Source organism: Periophthalmus magnuspinnatus, chromosome 17 (genome assembly GCF_009829125.3).
Source record: "Periophthalmus magnuspinnatus isolate fPerMag1 chromosome 17, fPerMag1.2.pri, whole genome shotgun sequence".
In the NCBI taxonomy this organism is placed as follows: Eukaryota; Metazoa; Chordata; class Actinopteri; order Gobiiformes; family Gobiidae; genus Periophthalmus; species Periophthalmus magnuspinnatus.
In genome coordinates this window covers 7,597,241-7,613,588 of record NC_047142.1, presented here as the reverse complement: position 1 = coordinate 7,613,588, position 16,348 = coordinate 7,597,241, and the positions used below count along the sequence as shown (strand labels likewise).

The 16,348-nt window shown below is 37.1% G+C and overlaps 3 protein-coding genes across 3 annotated transcripts in view; 1 reads left to right on the top strand and 2 right to left on the bottom strand.

Annotated features, from left to right (window-relative positions):
- The first annotated feature begins 1,114 nt into the window (after positions 1–1,114).
- slc25a36a (solute carrier family 25 member 36a) overlaps positions 1,115–16,348 on the top strand; it is a 44,040-nt gene continuing 28,806 nt past the window's right edge. The window contains exon 1 of the mRNA XM_033982490.2: positions 1,115–1,124. The gene's annotated coding sequence lies outside the window, so the exon portion shown is untranslated. The remainder of the gene's footprint in view (positions 1,125–16,348) is intronic.
- Positions 2,591–9,828, bottom strand: LOC117385316 (ceramide synthase 2-like). Its single transcript, XM_033982611.2, has 11 exons — positions 9,711–9,828; positions 8,908–9,095; positions 8,196–8,313; positions 7,385–7,503; positions 7,240–7,297; positions 6,517–6,567; positions 5,874–5,966; positions 5,566–5,694; positions 4,714–4,823; positions 4,434–4,587; positions 2,591–3,608 (listed from the first exon to the last, which is right to left on the bottom strand). Exons 2-11 carry the CDS (start codon positions 9,072–9,074, stop codon positions 3,396–3,398), a joined length of 1,212 nt encoding a protein of 403 aa, XP_033838502.1. The 5' UTR covers positions 9,075–9,095; positions 9,711–9,828; the 3' UTR covers positions 2,591–3,395.
- LOC117385317 (cortexin-1-like) lies at positions 13,214–13,483 on the bottom strand. Its single transcript, XM_033982612.1, has one exon. It carries the CDS (start codon positions 13,481–13,483, stop codon positions 13,214–13,216), a length of 270 nt encoding a protein of 89 aa, XP_033838503.1.

The following is a 16,348-nucleotide window of genomic DNA, read 5'->3' as shown; positions in this document are numbered from 1 at the left end:
ACTACGTAACATTTTTGGTGGAGGGTTTCTGTAATGTTCCAATTGCATTAAACGTATATATCTTGCATTTATTCAGTTACATGTGTTTTATTTCTTAAGAGGCTTACCTTGAAAGACAAGCTGCAGTGAGTGGGCTCTTCTCTCCACACATCTGACGTGTACCTTTGGCTGGTGACACCACCTGCTTGTCACCATGGAGATAGAAAAAGCTTCATAGTGCACCTTTAAATCTACTATATACTTTGACAATGTTTAAATCCAGGCTCAAAACGGTTCTGTTTAGTTGTGACTGTGATATGAGTGAAAGGTTTTTATTCTGCACGTCATTGTTTTAATGTTAATTTTATGATGATTATTTGTGATTATTTATGTTTTGATTTGTGTGATTTTAATGTCTTTCTTATTCTGTAAAGCACTTTGAATTACTTTGTGTACGGATTGTGCTCTACAAATAAACTCGCTTTGCCTTAAATGATCACACTGGCTCCTGGATTCCATAGAGACATTTGTCGGTTTCCTGTGTTTTTTTTTTATTTTTTATTTTATATATGAAAAAACCAAACAAACAAACAAAAAAAAACAAAAAAAAAAAACAGTATAATACAAAACTTAACAGGACTTGTCAAGAGATAGAAACAAGAAATAGAAATAAAACAATGATCAGAGCTTGGGGCGGGTTGAGGGGGCGGGTTGAGGGGGTGGGTTGAGGGTTTGGGCTGGGGGTTTACAATGAGCTAATATTTTATTATTAAGCAGGAATGAATGAATGAGTGAGTAGAGTTATGAAGTTAAAACTAGTTTTGACATTCAGTTTCAGGGTTGAGTCTCCATTCTTCTTTTATTTATTTTTTCCTTTTCCTTTCTTCCCTTTTTTCCTGTGTTTTTATTTGATTAGTCCTACTTCAGTTTGGACAGGTTTACTGACTCCACAGCATACACATGTACTCTTACCCATCTAAACACAATTAAATATTTCAGACTGTCATGGATCTGTTTATGTTTTTATGAGAGGCTTTGTAGACAGACAGGAAATTAAACCCACAATGAGCAAATAGGCCACAGACTATTAAACATATTTAAGAAATATCTGGGATGTCTTCTCTACAAATATTACAAAGAATCCACACAATAATGTCACTTCAAGACCTGAAAGAACACTCCCAGCATTTCACCAATCAGGATCTGTTCTAAAGACTGAACAGTGAATGTTTTCCTCAGGGTTTTATTTCTGGATTTGGGTCTTATGATCACGTCCATGTGCCTGCCACGTGGAGAGCTGCCTGTAGAAAATCTTAAGTGGTACCCAATAATTCACTCTGTTCTCCACACTGTTTCATTCATGTGTCTGTGTAGCACATGTGTTTCCCTCAGAACTATAATGAGATGACCCCCCCTAAAATGTAAACTTTAATCAATATAAAGGAAAAACTAAATTATCTCTAAATAACTGTATTGAATTAAAGACAAAAAATAATCCCAAAAGAACAAATTCAGCGTATCTTGAAACAGTAATAACAGCACATGGGGCAAATTCATATCTTTGTGTTGTCCATAGCAGATTTGTGTTAGTTTGTTTCTGTGCATGTTCTTTGTCCTTATCACGTTTTGTACTGGACGTGTCCATGTTGTCGTTCTGTCCTGTCAAACAGCTGTGTCCAAATGTGAAATATTGTTACAGCGCACTGTCAAATGGACAAAGCATAAAAGTGTCATTGTATTTTAACTCTAACAATGCAGGGAGAGTACACACATACATAGATCATATAGATAATATAGACCTGTGTAACTCATGCTGTTCATAAGTCACAACTGATGCATATGGTCGTTTAGTTAGTTTCAAAGTCCATGTGAAAAAAACGTCATCTTTGCTTTGTCTCATTTAAAACATGTGGGACATTGCCCCCTGGTGGACACAGTTTGTATTACAAGTCCTCGAGTTTACCTTACACAATCACAGATTCATTTTCAGAAGGGTTTGGGATGCACAAAAAACTGCATTTGAAGGAATTGTCCAGTATTGTTTTCTTTCTTCTTTGCAGAAATCCCACAAATAAATGCTGCCATCGTGTCCTTTGGTAAGACACTTAACCCACCTGGTCCCCAGTGTCTATGTACATGTGTGAATGTGTGTGGAAATGCGTGAGTGTTTTCTTTATGCAAAACGCTTTGAGTGCCTTGAAAGTGAAAAAGCACTTACCATTCCCCCATCTTTTCATTTTCTCATCCATGAAAACTCCACATCATCCTTTTTAAAGAATTCACATTTCTGGTGGAGGTTTCTGTAATGTTCCTATGGCATTAAACGTATATATCTTCCATTTATTCAGTTCCACATGCTTCATTTCTTAATAGGCTTACATTGAAAAACAACCTACAGTGAGTGGGCTCTCACTATGAAAAAGTTTCATAGTGCATCTTTAAATGATCACACTTGGTTTCTGGATCACACGGAGACATTTGTGGTGGTATTGTTTTCTTTCTTCTTTGCAGAAAATAGGCTTTTTACTTGTTTGCAAGAATTTTCTTTCCCACCAGTCAAATATAATATGAAATACATTACTTTACCTGCAATATTACCCTGAGGAATGAGCATATTCTTCAATACAATTTATTGTGTTAGTATTGTGTGATACAGGAATATATTTACAATATAAAAGGTTATTACTGGGAGGTCTTACAGAGCACTGTGTTTCTTCTGTGTTAATGTGCGTCACTGTTTACAGTCATTCTCTAAACTTAGATTTTACTGCATTTTCTTCTGAGGAGACTATTACTCTATTAATAAAGTTGTTTTTTTTAGTTTAAAAAAAACCAAAAACATCACATTAATTTGTTCATTTGCAAAAACATAAGAGCCATTAAAAACAGGTGAGACATTCAATATTTTCTAAACTTACTCACAGAATATTATAACAAAAATAGAAATTTTCAGCTTTAAAGAATGATCTGTTTTTGCAAATGAATACTTTGACAGAGAAGTATTCAGTCCAGCAGTGTGACTCCTTGTCAAATGCTAAGTTGTATTTTTCAATAGTTGTATGTGATGTGCCATTTGCAGATCGTTTTAAATAATAAATTATGCACAAAAAGATTGACACTGGTAACAAAGGCACAAAAGGCTAAAGTGAGTTTTGCCTTGAGCAGCACATGCATCAACCATCCGTCATATGGGACCTGATTTAACATGAACACGCCCATCCCATCCATCCCACAGGCGTTTATGTACATGACAGTTATGGCAAAAAGAAACAACCTTTACAACATAAATGCTTTCTTAATTAAACAAAACTTCTCTAGTGTAATGAAGTACAGTATTTGTGACCACCAGCGTGGCGTTCGTCTCAAAGTATTCAAAAGTCGGTATGGCTTTTTCAGAGCTGAACACAATGTGATCATCACTGGGCTTTCCTCATCCGGTCAGCCACAGATGCTCTGTGGTTGGTTAAATTGTTCAGGACACAACTGTTGGTCAGAACTGAGAGTTTGGAATTAAGGCTGTCTTTGCCTCTGTCCCAGCAGCAGGTGGCGCCCTGTTCAAACTGCTCCTCATCCTCTTTGTCATACTCCTCAATGTCACTTTCATCGTCACTGCGCTCGTCCTTCTCCAGCTGAAATCAAGTATGAAATGTGTCATTACAAGTAATGCAATAATACTGACAAACTAAAATCTTATAATATTATAGTGGTGGGAGAAGTATTTTGTTTCTTAAGTAAAAGTTCAGATACCAGAACAAAATACTAATTTACTTAACGAGTAAAAAGTAAAAGCATTTTGTGCAGATTATGAGGTCTTATAAGACTTCATATGAAATCATTTTGATAAAGATTTGTGCTGAATTTTGTTCAAAAGAAACAATTAAAGTTTTTTTTTTTTCCTAGCTGTTTTTATTTGTATATTTCTGTTTGTTCAAGCTACAAATGCCTTACTACTTTTACTTTGTTACGTTCCACCACTGAAAATTATATATTATAGTGGACTTTGCATAATGGTAAGAGGATACAGAACCACATGGTAATGATGTTATTGCGTGTACATTTTCTTTGCACTAGTGAGGAACATTTTTTCTGTAGTATGGTGACCATAGACTGTAAACTTAAGAGTTTAATTCAGCTCTTTATTTATTACAGCTCATGCTTTTATCAGTGTTGTAGTGTCAAACAGGGTTTATGGGAATTATCCTGCTTCATTATATTTTGTCAGTGGCATAAATTACTTTCAATAATATTGTTCATAGTGACATTGCACTTCAGAATTTGTAATGGTCAAAGGCCTCATAAAGACCACATGGTAAAATACATTATTCAGTGTAAATGACATCATATTACAGAATTAAAATGATAAATCAATTTTATTGTGACAATACTAGTCCTGGGTCAAGAAAGCATAATTGTTCATTGTAAAAACTGCTAGCAAAGAAAGTACATTTCCTCACCTTGCCTTTGAGGAACTTATAGATCATTCTGAGGATTAAACCAGCCCAAAACAAGTGGAGCGCCTGTAGCACCATCAGCAGAATGTTGAAAAAGTAGTAACCAAAAAAGGGCTCAAATACTTCCATGGACAGAACTAGAGTGGAGTGGATGATCCTGTGACAAAACACATTTTAGTTTAGCATAACATACTTTTGGCATGGCATGATAAGCTAACAGAAAATACTTTAATCAAGTATTGTAGTAGAAAAATGCATGAAGAAATATAGAAAAACAACTTACTTGCTTGGGAAAATGACTAGTCGAGTGACAAGAAAAACAGCGGCAAATACAATGAAAAGAGAGTCACATGTTTTTCTCCAGCCTGTGCCATAGTTGAACATCTTAGCAGACTGCAAGAAATAAGACCAAGTGTAAGTGCACACTTCAGTGTGTGTGTGTTTTATGTGATGAAATGTCAGCTGCTCTGTGTGCCTTTTAATTGCCCTTTGGGGACAAATGAAGTTATTTTAATTAAATTTAATTAGAGGTGCTCTATGTAACTTATTTTCTGGTGGCAAAGCAATAACAGCCCTATTGGGATGTTAGTGCTTTGCCAAGAATGTTCCACACAATGACATTAAATGTATGCAAAAAGTTAAAGTGCAGAAATAGACTTCTGACTAAGGGCAGTCCTTTTGTTGTGGTTGTCAAGGCAGTATCAAAACTATTAAAGCTCACACAGCAGTTTTTACTCCGAAGGTGAACAGCTCAGTTTCAGACCTCATCACAACACTCTATAGTTCAATAATATTTAATACAGATGAGGGGCAGCTAAAATGAGCATTGTTATAATGTTTGATTTTTGTTGTAATACTCCCCCACCCCACCCCCCAATCTGGGAGTATGACATTATCAAAGCAAACTTCAGAGTTACCAAACCTCTCATGCATCCCTACTGTTGACTGCTTATTAACTGGAGCAGAATCCAGTCATGGGACGTGTGAACTCTGGCAAAGGAAGACTGCAGAGTTCACTCAGAAGACAAGAGTTTTCTCATGACCCATTGAGTTTAAACTTCCTCTTATCGTATGTTTTATCACAAAACATCCCACAGCTGAAAAAAAACAATATGCATAAGAAGTACAACTGCACCTCTAGCAAGATGTCCGATGAGTCGTGAAGGAGCATGACCAATGTCCCAATGCGAATGTAGTTGGCGCAGTAGGAGAAACTCAGTAGGAAGATTGTGGCCAAATGGTGGATCACTTGTTCCCTGAAATCCTACAACACGCATCAAGATACAACATGATTACACAAGAGATATTTAATATTTACAGAGAGGTCATGTGATGTTATGATAGGAAGCTAAAGGAGGCTATTTCAGAATGGCTCAGTTTTTCCCTTTTTATTTAAAAAAATGTATACTTTATTTTAAAATATACAAACCTTGGAGTCATTACCTTTCTTTTAACATCCACAGAAATCCTGAGAAGCAGTGATGCATAAAAGCCAAGCTCAAGCATGTAGTACCAATAATGTGTCCATTCCATGGGCTGAGAAAAAAAAAAAAAAAGTCAGTATGAGTTTAATATTACAGTGTTCGTTATAGTTCTAGATCAGGGCAAAACAAGGAATAAGGAAGGAGTAAAACAACAAGGAAGCAGGTAAAATATTATCACTACAGTCTTTATTTCCTTTATTTCATATCAGTTACAACGATTGGTCTGTTATTAATGATCATGTCTTGATTTAGGGAGAAAATAGTGAAAGAAAAGCACCAAGATCAGGTAAAGATGGTTAAAAAGAACATTTTAAGATCAACATGACGAATTTGACAGCAGTTACAGGGAGAGGGGAGAAGATTTTTCAATAGAAGTCAGTTGGAACCAGACCTACAAAGGACTACTGGTACTTAGTTCTCGCCCATGCTCACTTCTTACGTTCACCGCGGCAGCTAGCGGGCTATAGATGTGCATTTTTATATATACAGTCAATAATTTAAAGTGGAACATCCCAAGCAAAAGCAATAACAGAACAAGAACAAACAGGAGGTATACGCTACCCACTCGAAAAGTTGCATATAAAGTTTAAACATGGCTTTACCTGTACAGGATATTGTCTCCAGCACTCCCTCAGGTCCCAAAACCACGGCCGCTGTAAACACAAAACAAGTACCATGATGTAATCACCTGATATTTTGTGTTTAGTTCAGAGTTGACACCTTTTGTTGTTCTTGTAACTGTGTATGTGTTGTTTATGTAACTCTTGTGGCACTTGGTTGCTATGTCGACAAGTTGATGTGAACTTGTTATCTGATTTTGGAGACTCTGATGGGTTGAGGCTGCTGTTGTTTTGCTTTTGTTTTAGCGTGGGTTACGGCCTACAGTAGCCCTTGTGTTCAGAAAATAAACAACCAGAACAAAAAAAGGTTTCCATACACCAGACGCTACAGTAATAACACTGTCAAACTGGTATTAATATAGTTAAAGTCCTAGTCCCTTAAACTGAAAATAAAAATGGTATTGCATTTCAAAATAATGGAGGCAAAGACTCCAGTTGAGCGTGAGACTGACAGGCGGATCGGTGCAGCGTCTGCAGTGATGCGGTCGCTGTATTGGACTGTCGTGGTAAAGAAGGAGCTGAGCCAAAAGGCAAAGGACGTGCCTGGGGTGAGGGAAATCTAGGAGTCCCTGCTTAGACAGCTGTCCCCGCGGCCCGGCCCCGGATCAGCAAAAGAAAATGGATTTCAACATAATGAAATCTGTTGTAGTTCAGACACGTGATGTAATGTTAAGTGGGTTTGTTTCCTTATTGAAAGTAACTTACATTAATCAAGCAACTTAATCCAGCAATGAAGGCTGCACTGTAGAAAAAGAATCTCCATCTGTTGAAGAGCAAATCAAACACTGTAAATACTTTTGCATGTTTTGTAATACATTATAAGTACAATTACAAAGAAATCTCCACATACGCGGCTTCCCCAAACTTCTTAGTCTGACCCGGCCGGTCCTGGTTCCTGCGGAGCCTGAACCATGTCTCAATTTGCCTCTGAGTTTTCCCACACTGTGACATCAGAAGTACTATTTCTTTCTGAAAGAGAAAAAAACCAAAACATTCTTAGACCACCTGATCTAAGATGTAGCATGTGACAAATCATTTAACATTATTCTAGTTTGTATTATGACAGGGTGTCAAACACATTTTCACTGAGGGCCACATCAGCAAAATGGCTGCCTTCAAAGGGCCAAAGGTAATGTAAAACAACTGTAACTACTTTACACTACTACTACTATGACTATGCAACTGCGTATCTTCTGATAAATTGACATTTTAAGACAGTCGTACCTTTTTATTTACCTTGTTGGGGGCCACATAAAATGCCTTGACATATGTGTATTATGCGATTTATGGGATTTTCATACATTTAAAACAAATCACCTAAAAAAGAAAATATGCAAATTTGGCCAAAAGAAAAACAACTTTTGATCTAGACTGCAATTTTTGAACATGTATGAAAATAAGTATTCATCATTTAGGAAACTGGATTACAATTTATGCTGTACAACAGAATAACAGTTAAATCTAAGGCCAGGTGTAACGAACTGTTGACTCGATTAACATATAGTGGAGCGTGTCCCTTAGAGTATTTTTCCAGGAACAAGGAAGCGTCTCCATAATCACACAGACCTTTGTTTCACTGTGCGCTCATTGAGGAAGTTTTACCACTAGCTCATATATCTTTTAACGGTTTGTGCTTTACTTGCTCTGGTTTAATGACTTACCTGTGAGGGTTTTCTGCTCTTCTGTTTGTAATAGGACTCCAGTTTAGGGGAGGAGGCTGCAGGCACTTGTAACCTATCCCTCACCCCCAAACATCTGGACATGGGTGGGGCGCAGAACCTGTGGTGAGGACAACAAAGAGCCAGATAGTAGCAGCTGGGGTGCTATCGTTACTGTAAATCAAACGGACTCGTGTGGACATTATAAAAGGTAACAATAGTATCAGATTTCATCAAGAGAAGTTTATAAAAACACTACTTAAAATAGTAAGGACTGAGTGATTACACAGTTACTAATTAGCACATGTTTGAACAATAGTGTAAGCCCCAACATACCTGGTAATAACAAAGTGCTAAAACTTTACATAAGATTCAAACCACATATTTTACAAACTGTTAGCTGATTTAAGGATAACTAAGTAAATATGTCATTCAACAAAGGCACAAATAACTTAATATATTCATTTTGTTACGTGTAATAATTGAACTTAAAGCATCGTGTCACTAAAACCATTAATCAAATCATAGTCAATAAATGTTAAAGTCACTGTGCATTGTCTTTTGCTCATCAATAGTCTGGATAAAGTTAAATAAAAACCTCCACACCTAAATAAACATATTATTTGCATAACATATTTAATTACTAAAAATAGCTCATAGTCTGCTGTCATGTGTCTCTCTCATCTAAACATTGAGAAGCAGTAATTGGGTCTACCTCTCAAAAAGGTACCGCAGAACAACAAAGCCCAAAGCGAGGGGCAGTGTGATGAGCAGGTCCTGGGGTCGGGGGCGAGCAGATGGCCCCAGGCGTTCCATGTCCTCCCAAGTCACACCCGGAGGAAGCCACAACTCCTGCCTCCATAAATCTGGTACCAGCTTCATTGTGGATACAGTGGATACAGCCTGGAGTGGGAAAAACACAATGAATATTACTGTTCATGTGGTTTATTAAGGTGTCAGTGGTTATGTAAGTCACATGGCTAAAATGTAGTTGCTGTGTTACCTTGAAAGGATCTTAATAACTACAGAGTTAGTTGTGTTATTGTGGTGAAAGACACAGCAGTGCTCTAACTCATTATACGTTGTTTGCTTGCAATTACAGGCATTGTGTTGAGAAAAAAGGATCTCTGCAAGCACAAAAGATTTTAATTTGTGTATTCTGTGTGTGTGGGGGTGGGGGTGGGTGGGGGTGTGTGCGTGTGTGTGTGTGGGGGGGGGGGGGGGTATGTGTGTATGTGTGTGTGTGTGGGGGGGGGGGGGGTATGTGTGTATGTGTGTGCGTGAGCTCCTATTCCTCCCATGCTCAGTACACTTGTATCAGCAGTACATCACGTATGACTGTGCTATTACTACATCCACACAGCCACAAAACGTAGGCCAAGTTATACAGCTATTTGACTCAAGGCCAACTATCCCATCGCATACAGAGGAAAAAAGTAGGTTGTTAAAGGCCTATATTTTTCTATTTATAATAATAAGATAGGTCATACTTATATTTTGACTCTTTTTTAGACTCACCTGATCTTCTGGCCCCTTCAGAAATCCTCCAAGGTGCTATAAATGTGTCCAAAAAGAGCGTTTCTTGTTGTGATTGTGGTAATGGGAGATGAGATGCGCTTCAATGCTGCTGAATCCTAGCGACGACACGGAGATAAGTGAAGGGCTTGTGTGCGTAAAGCCTTCAACAATCACAGGGGGCTGACGCACTTTCAAAATAAAACCGGTGCGTAAATATCTCGTTTTCTTTTCCTTTCTCTAATTTGCTGTTGTATAAATATATGTTTGTTTGAATATATATTTTGATCAACTCATTTTAATCCTGTTTTGTCATTTTTAAACCTCTATATTTTCACTATGGGCAGTTGTCATTATTGCTATTTTATTTTGACACACTTCCAGATTGCTGATAACGGGTGGGTGCATTCCCAAAGCTGTGTGGTTAATGAAACACAAGGAGCGTCTCCTGCTCCATTAAACCAGCAGCAATAACAACAGTCTATAACATTAAATGTAACCTCTTGGACACATATCCAAGTGTGAGTGTGTCTGGATGGTTCTGATGTTGTGACTTTAATTATATTTCATTTATCAGGGCTGAAGAAGCGTCCTGGATGGGCAGCGAAACGTCTTCACTCCTACAACATTTTGTCCAGCTGACAGATTTTATATTTTTCTTTTACTATGTTTTATTAATTACATTATTGGACATGGTGTTATAAATTACTTGCATTAAAGGTGCAATTGTTTTTCTTAGAACTGAAGTTTTCTGTCTTGGATATACTCAGTTCTTGATGGCCAGTGTCTTCTGTATGCGTGTTTATTTTTCTTTGCAGACAGAAAGTCCACCCATGTTTGCTTTGCGTGTCTAAACTTTTGAAAGGCTCCCAGCTGGAGTCCCACACACCATTGTCCCATGTTGAATTAAAGGAGGAGATGGAGGAGGTCTTCTGATTTACTGATATTGCAGTTGTTATGTAGGTGGACCATGGACCATTCTACCTCTTTGTTTAAGTAAAAATAGTGCACCACAGGAAAGCATATTTGCCTAAATAATATGGTCCATGCAAACGGTACAATCCATGGCCCACATGTGTGACTGCAGGAAATGGACTACAGTGTTCTGTTAATAAACATAACACTGTTTTGTTTTTGTTTGTTTTTTTATGAGAAAACACAGAATATCCCAGTGGTGGAACGTAACAAAGAAAAAGTTGTAAAATACTGTATTTAAGCACAATTTGTATCTGTACTTTAAGTACATTTTAAAGTAGACACTTTTTACTTTTACTTCACCACATCTGAGAGCAGGTATCTATATTTTCTACTCATGTTGAACAGCACTGAAAAGGAAAAAGACTGATTCAATTGTTTCTATTGAAGAAAAAAAAAAGAAATACGTTTACTTTTTACTCTTAAGTACATTTTTAAATGAGTACTTTAATACTTTTACTTAAGTGGGTTTTTCTTGTGATACTTTTGCTTGAATATTTTTTTGCTCCACTATCTGTACTTTTACTTAAGTAACAAAATTGAGTACTTCTTCCACCACTGGAATATCCATAGTGCATATGTTGGTCTTGTCTAAAACAAATCTGAGACCATTGATTTGCATAGATGTGAATGTTTCACTAAAATGTTGATGACTTGTTCTGTTTATTGAAACCAAGTAAACAATGTACAAATGTACAAAGCTGTTTTGCATGATATAATGTTGTAATGTTCTTATTAATGATGTTTATTCATCCAGATGGCTCCCTAATACGACCTAATGTGTTTATACTGCTCTGATTTCCATATGACAGTCATTTGTATATCTGTGTACTGGTTGTGTGTCCTTGGGTCACTGTGTGCAACTGTGCATAGAGACACATGAGAGAGGCTTTGTTCAGTGAGTTATTGGTGTCCACTGGAGCACAAGTGTATCTGTTGAACTGGGGCCATAATGAGTTTGACAGTGGTATTCAAACCATCTGTAGGAGTGTGATAAAGCAAGGGGAGTCCTGGTACTGAGGTTTTCAACTGAACTCATACTAATGTTACATATTTGAATTACATTGTATTTGTCAATCCATAATGTCTGTGAAAACAACCACACAGAGACTAGTCTACTGAGGGAAAGGTTATAGTATTAAGATTAAGTGTTTATGTCTGTAGTTCCATTAAGTGTTGATTTTATTTTTTATTTTTTGCATCAGAGGGATTATTAATCATAGAAATACACAGTTCATTAGTTTTCTCACAATACAACTGTATGTGTTTGTGTCCTAGATGTTAATGCACAACAAGATTTTTGATATAATCTGGAAAATTTGCAACTAAAAAGGGATTTCTCTGACTTGTAGTTCACACAGTCTCCACAAGAGGACAGAAAAGAGCACAATCTATTTTGAAGTAGAACGGAATAAGAACTAACTTGACAAAAACTTCACACAATATTGCGATCTTGATGTGTGTTTTTTATTTTATTTTATTACTAAAGTATACAAAACGGTCTTTCTCCCAACGTACTAGTCATCAACATTTCTTTATTAACCTGCTCACTGAAATGGGCGATATTTCTTCCCGTGTTTCCTGAAGTGGAGCAGGGTTCATTCTCTTTACGAGCCTCTATTGATTCCTTATTGATTTAAATTGCTCTAAATCTCTCGATATTGACTATAGAGCTGCAGCAAGAGTTTAAGCACGTTTCTATTCGCAGACTTTTGTGATAAAATGAAGGCAAAATGATTGACTCTAATGATCAATAAAAAATAAATGACTGAACCAAAGCAGCGTCCATAAAGTAGTTTTTATTATTTTTAGCGTTCATTTAAGACATTTTGTTTTCTTAACAATAGATTATCAAATTCAGATTTAAAATAAAGGACAGATATTTCTACAGGCACGGTTTTGGCTGGTGAACTGCACGAGGGCAAAAGGTAAGGATTAGGAGAGGAATTGGCATCAGTGCTTTTCATTATCACCTTTATATAAACAGATTCTCTTGATATTATCCCACAAAGCCTCTTAAAGGGACAGGTGCATAAGCCTCTCATCTTATAACTTTACACAAAGAGACTGAAAATCAAATTGTTACAAATAGCTGCTAAATCTTTGGTTAATAGACATTTTTACCTGAGGAACGTTCTATTACAAATTTACAAAGTATGGCTTTCTATATAAATAAGTAGCATTCAAATATATATGATGTTTAATTGTAATAATCCACTCTGTATAGGTCAGTTTTAAAGTATAAACTAGGATTCTCAGCCTCTATTTATTCTGTAACTGTTCTGACTTAGGTTTGCAACAAAGCACAAAGCCCACTGCAAGTAAAATCACATTACTTGTCAACAATTTGGAAAGGAAAAAATAAAGATACAGCATTTTACAAAACCTTACATTACAACTCTTGTTAAACCTTTTAAATTTCTTCTTCTTGTGGCAGCTCTTGAATTTGTCAAACAAGAGTGTGCGGGTCATTAAAGTCACAACCTTTGACTTAAATACTTCTTTGTTCTCATCATGACATTGACTTTTCTCTAAACCAGAGCATAGTCGAACTGTCCTCTGTCTAGACCCTCCTTATGATCGGTCCAGGATGAGGCCGGCATGCTGCTGTAGGGGTCCAGAAGGATTCGGACACATCGCACCATGAGGAACAGCAGCAGTAACACCAAGAGGCCCACCAGACAGAAGGCCGTGCCCTGCTCCCCATGCCCCTCCATAGGGTCCACATCAGAGCTACCCCTGGGGAACGGAGGTGAAGAGGAGAACTCATAGTCCACCACCCAGTAATTTGTGTCACCCATATTGAAAAGTTAAGCCATACAAGAAAAGCTGAAGGTTTCAAGATACCAACAGCAGCATTTTAATTTACTTTACGTTCATAGCTTTCCAGAAGGTCATTTGAAAACACTGTAATGTCATAGTTTGAGGCAAAAAGCTAAGTTATGGTTAGGAATGGCATCTGGAGTAAAAGATATGCCAGCAAATCACTACATGTTAGAAGACAAGTTGGGCTTTCAAATGCTATATGTAGTACAAATGCTAACCCAGTGACCCACTTGTCCTTATAAGCCACAGTCACAGTCTATTCTTGCCTTAACTGCAGCCATCAAGTGTTCCATGTCTGAATGCATCAATATTTCCAGTGTCATTGAACAACATGCCCTTTTCAATGGAGAGGGCTTCTCTATAGTGACAAATGAAGGTTAAAACTGACAGTGTATCTCAACGTAAGCTGCAGTAAATAGAATTTTTTGAAGATGTCAGCTGGTTTTGTTGCACTCCTCCATCAAACATCATCTCTACATGAGGATTGTATCACAGGTCAAAGTTCAGTCAGTGTTCTGGTGGCGTTTGGAGGGGCAAGTTGTAGAATCAGTGGTTACCTAGAAGAAAAACATACACAACATGAGGAACTGTGTCGAAATGCTGACTGGGCTCAAATGTGAGTGATTCAAGGGGTTCGAGGCTGGACAGGGACCTTGGAAAATGTCAAGATATACAGATTTTTACTGTTTAAAGCTTCACTGTTTTGGTTCATGTGTAGACAGAGGACAAGTGACTGAATAAAGCACTTGTACTTTCAAACTATCATTACATCTACTGAAGTAAAATAATAATGAAATGTATTATCTTGGTAGTTGGAGTGCACAGACCTCCACCAAGGCACGTATCACACATAAATAAAGATATAGTTATTCTTTATATTTAATAAGGACAGTACCACTGAGATTTGGATTCTTATTTGCAGGGGAGTCCTGGTCTCAGAGGGGAGTCTTTTGTACATGTTCTTAGAGGTAGGAAAGACGTAGCACACAGAGGAAACCTATGCAGACACAGGGAGACTCTCCACACTACCCGGGAGTCGAACTGAGAACGTTCTTGCTATGAGGCTAAAGCAAATACTGCTGCACCACTGCATTGCCAAGATGTAATATTTTAGCTTATTTCTCTTGGGGCAAAAGTACATTTATTTATTTGGACACAGTAGTTCACAGATTACAATAAAATAACAAAAATGGTATCTACTGTGAGCTGGTGTCACTCTCTCAGACGCTCAGGTAAAAAATGATGATAGTAGAACTTATAGTATGAATACAATCTGTTTACTCTTGACGTTTTATCAGTTGATCAGATCTATACTTTATCTCCTCAAATATAACAACACAACAAACCAACGTATCTGTAAAAATCCCCTTGCTGTATTTATTAAGTTAGTGCAGTAATTTCTACATTAACACTGAATTATTATAGCGTAGTCTTATTTTTGTGCAGCAATAAAGTGAAGTGGATAACGGAACAAGAAAAAGTTAAACATAGTAGTGTGAAGTGTTTACACATTTACATCAGTACACATATATCCCAGGGATCCCCCCATGCATTGTACCCCTGTGGATTCAACAGCGACATTTGTGCACCACTGCCTCTTCCATCAGCACATTTTATGCCTGGTTCTCCCTCTGACAGCTCTCCATTCTCCCACAGACAGGCATTGATAGTGGGGTTGATGGTCTTAAAGCAGGGCCAGGCTTTTAATAGGCAACTTAAAGACATAATGAAAGAAAGTGCCTACCTCAGTATCAATTATCAAATGGACCAGGGTTACATCAGTGCCGACGGAGCAGGTATAAGGAAACCAATAGATAAAGTAAAGGTGCATGTAACCAGCTAACAGTGATTTGATAAGTTAATATTTTATTATCTAAGTGCTTATAATCCGCTGTTTTCGGATCTATGTTACAATGTCATTTCCTCATCAAAAACAAACCTGGAGTTGTGTTTTGTTTCATTTGCACATGTTAAACACACAAATCCTGCATATTTAGGCTGAGTTCCTCTTTCAAACAGAAAATACTTTGGTCCACCTTGTGATGTCATATGTTAATACAGGAAGGGCTCCGCTGTATTTTCACTCCATACACTAGAATAATTTGCATAATTTCAACTCTGGTATTGCCAATCTCTACTAAACAAAAGGTAAAATGTAGCTGTTAACTTGAAAACTACCACTACATGACATCACATGGTGAAACAGATCATTTTAAGATTTGGAGATGTAGACAGATTAATAGTACAGGATTACTTAAACCTGTGTAAATGAAAAAAAAAAAAAAAGAAACACCTCCATGTATGTTTTTGATGAGGTTACAGCATTATAACATGGCATAAAACTCACAAGAATTCATTTTGTGACCTTAAACAAGCAGGTAATAATGTTCTGTTTACCTGGGATTGACAATGGTGTACTGAGTTTAATATGGGGATACTCTCTCTTATTTATGACTTAAAATAAGGTTTGTAAATAATTAATGAGGCAGTTACTCATTTCTTGGCTTACTGCTTTCTGTTGTAATATTATTGTTACCCAGCAATAATACGACTTGATATTGAACATAAACCTGTGCAGTTGTAGTAAATAGTACTTCTATAGCACTACTTAACTGTGCTGAAACAGGTTAAACACAAGTTGACTTTCAACTACAAAGTATGGTACACTTCTGTGATGTTGAATATAATATCAGTTTTGTTCTAGTGAAAAACTTATCTTGACCTATTTTCCCCCATAAAACATTGCCTATGTAATCCGATTAAGTGAAAGAGCACTAGTGTCGATGTCCATACACACCAGCTGAACTAATTCAATGCAAGTGGTTTATCACCTAACTGAT

Bases quoted from the DNA above. Each gene is read 5' to 3' on its own strand.
- LOC117385317 (XM_033982612.1), bottom strand. From the start codon at position 13,483: ATGGGTGACACAAATTACTGGGTGGTGGACTATGAGTTCTCCTCTTCA.
- LOC117385316 (XM_033982611.2), bottom strand. From the start codon at position 9,074: ATGAAGCTGGTACCAGATTTATGGAGGCAGGAGTTGTGGCTTCCTCCG. The intron at 5,695-5,873 runs GTAATGACTCCA...TGCGTGTTGTAG, and splicing joins CTGTGGATGTTAAAAGAAAG to GATTTCAGGGAACAAGTGAT. The intron at 4,588-4,713 runs GTAAGTTGTTTT...GTTTTGTCACAG, and splicing joins CTAGTCATTTTCCCAAGCAA to GATCATCCACTCCACTCTAG.